Source organism: Sinocyclocheilus grahami, unplaced genomic scaffold, assembly GCF_001515645.1.
Source record: "Sinocyclocheilus grahami isolate Dianchi unplaced genomic scaffold, SAMN03320097.WGS_v1.1 scaffold1398.1, whole genome shotgun sequence".
Taxonomy (NCBI): domain Eukaryota; kingdom Metazoa; phylum Chordata; class Actinopteri; order Cypriniformes; family Cyprinidae; genus Sinocyclocheilus; species Sinocyclocheilus grahami.
The window spans coordinates 135,222-138,253 of NW_015506577.1; the positions used below are offsets into that span (position 1 = coordinate 135,222).

The 3,032-nt window shown below is 44.2% G+C and overlaps 1 protein-coding gene across 1 annotated transcript in view; it reads right to left on the reverse strand.

Moving 5' to 3' along the window:
• LOC107569956 (proline-rich protein 5-like) overlaps positions 1-3,032 on the reverse strand; it is an 18,155-nt gene that overhangs the window by 13,726 nt on the left and 1,397 nt on the right. Inside the window, exon 2 of the mRNA XM_016256136.1 lies at positions 887-993. Within this exon, the coding sequence (XP_016111622.1) occupies positions 887-990 (104 nt within the window). The 5' untranslated portion in view covers positions 991-993. The remainder of the gene's footprint in view (positions 1-886; positions 994-3,032) is intronic.

Consider the following 3,032-nt stretch of genomic DNA (forward strand, 5'->3'; position numbering starts at 1 on the left):
GAGAGAGAGAGCAGGTGAATGTGTGTGTGTGAGTGAGTGAGTGAGTGAGTGTGTGTGTGAGAGAGGGTTGATGTGTGTATATGTTGTTTACACATATATCATGTGGGCCACACACACACACTTTTCACACAACAATCAAACAGAGGAAACTGGTTTTGTAGGAATTTCTCCCCAAATGATGAGAACAGAAGAGCATTTATAGTGTGTGTCACATCAACATGACGCTGTTTGTCTGCGCATACACACACACACACACACACTGGAGGATGTTATTGTGATTTTATTACACTTCAGAACAGCGTTATTTACTCTTTCATGCATTTGACAGTTATACATGCATGCATGTGTGTGTGTGTGTGTGTGAGCAGAAAAATGGTTTCATGTTAATGTGACAGACACAGACACAGACACAGACACACACACACACACACACACACTGTATAAAAGCTAATTTGTTTCAATCATCATCATCTGAGGAATCCTTCATGTGTTTGTATCTGCTGAACTATAGTTTGTGTACAAAAGTGTCCCAGAAATGAGCAAAACGTGAAATGTGAAATCAAAGTAAATGTTTTAAGCCTTTCATTTATATATATATTATTATTTTTCTTCAATCTAACCATAAACATGCGACCAGGTTTGGGTTCTGGTTTAGTTTAGTCTACAGTATTTATAACTAGTTAAAAATCAACAGATGACTACAGCGTTCCTCCATTTATACAGCCAAACAAATGTTACACACGTGTGTGTTGCATGTGTGCTGTTCATGCATGTTGTGTGTAATGTGTGTGTTGTGTAATTAATGTGTGTTTTGTGTAATTAATGTGTGTGTTGTGTAATTAATGCGTGTGTTGTGTAATGTGTGTAATATGTGTGTGTTGTGTACCTGTTCCAGGTGGCGTTGGTTCCTGCTCGATGCTGCTGGTTGTTCCTGTCATCCAGCGCTGATCTCTCTGATCGAATCAAATCACTCAGACTGGGAGAACTCATCAACTGTGAGAGAGTCCTCATGATCACACACACACACACACACAGCCGTTAGAGAGATACCCGACAGAGTGCAGTGCGTGTCGTCGGTCTCACTTCTGTCTGTGGTTTCGAGGGAGGGACTCAGTGAGACAATGTGCTCGAATCAACCACTTCCCTGCTGAAACACACACACACACACTCACTCACACACACACACACACGCACTCACACTCACTCTCTCACTCACACACACTCACACACTCACTCTCTCACACACTCACACACATACACACACACACACACACTCACTCACACACACACACACACACGCACTCACACTCAGATCTGTGGGTCTGAGCTGACAGCAGTGGCTCTGCTTTTATTTAAACACGGAATTTGCCCAAATTATTTCATAATATAAAAACTATATGAATGTACAGTGCCTTGCAGAAGTATTCATACCCCTTCATTTTTTCCCACATTTTGTTGTTGCAGCCTTATGTTAAACTGCTTTAAATTACTTTTTTCCACATCAATCTACACTCCATACACCATCATGGCAAAGCAAAAACAGAATTCGTAAATTTATTAAAAGTACAAAAACTGAAATAAGTACATTGCATAAGTATTCATACCCTTAACTAAATATTTAGCTGAAGCACCTTTACAGCCTCAAGTATTTTTGGGTATGATGCGACAAGCTTTGCTCGTCAGCATTTGGCAATTATCTGCCATTCTTCTCCTCATCTCTTCACCTCTCAAGCTGTCAGGTCAGATGCACATTTTCAGGTTTCTCCAGAATTATTTGATTGGGTTCAAGCTCAGGCTGTGGCTGGGTCACTCAAGGACATTCACAGAGTCGTCTATAAGCCACGTGTGCTTAGGGTCATTGTCCTGTTGGAAGGTGAACCTTCTGCCCAGTCTGACGTTCTGAATGCTCTGGACTGGGTTTTCACTAAAGCTATCTCAATAGTTTGGTGCATTGAGCTTTTCTTCTACTCTGACGAGTCCCTCGCTGAAAAACAGCTCCACAGCATGAGGCTGCTAGCAGCACACTTTGGGTTAGGTTCTCTGCAGGTGATGAGCAGAGCTGCTTTCCTTCAGACATGATGCTCAGAACTGAGGTTCATCAGACCAGAGATTCTTGTTTCTCACAGTCTGAGGGTCCTTTAGCTGCTTTTTTGCTAATTCTAAGTGTGTTTTCATGTGTCTTCACTGAAGAGAGGATTGAGTTTGGCCACACCAGCATAAAGCCCAGATCGGTGGAGTGTTGCAGTGATGTTTGTCCTTCTGTAGGTTTCTCTAGATTTCTCTATGATGATTTCTAATTTGATCATGGAGCTCAACTAGAGTGACCATCAGCTTCTTGCTCGCCAGTCTAACCAAAGCCCTTCTCCATCAGTTGCTCAGTTTGGCCAGGATGCCAGCTCTACGAAGGGTCCTGGTTGTTTCAAACTTCTTCTATTAAGGCTAACAGAGACTATATGCTTCTGTGAACCTTCAGTGTTACCAAAGTTCTTTTACAAAGTCTTGATCTTGTTTTGGGGGTGTACTAGAACAGGCTCTCATACTAGGTTGTTCGAAAAACACATTATTTTTCACATATTTTACATTATTACATCACCTCTCTCCCCAGTCTGGCACGAACGGCTCGAATAGTTCCTGTATCAAATGGGCCTTCATGAAATACGAAATGTGTTGTGATTGGTTAGCTGGGCCGGTGCGTGCTGTGATTGGTTAGCTGGGCCGGTGCGTGTTGTGATTGGTTAGCTGGGCCGGTGCGTGCTGTGATTGGTTAGCTGGGCCGGTGCGTGTTGTGATTGGTTAGCTGGGCCGGTGCGTGCTGTGATTGGTTAGCTGGGCCGGTGCGTGTTGTGATTGGTTAGCTGGGCCGGTGCGTGCTGTGATTGGTTAGCTGGGCCGGTGCGTGTTGTGATTGGTTAGCTGGGCCGGTGCGTGCTGTGATCGGTCAGCTGAGCCGGTGTGTGCTGTGATCGGTCAGCTGGGCCGGTGCGTGCTGTGATCGGTCAGCTGGGCCGGTGCGTGCTGTGATCGGTTAGCTG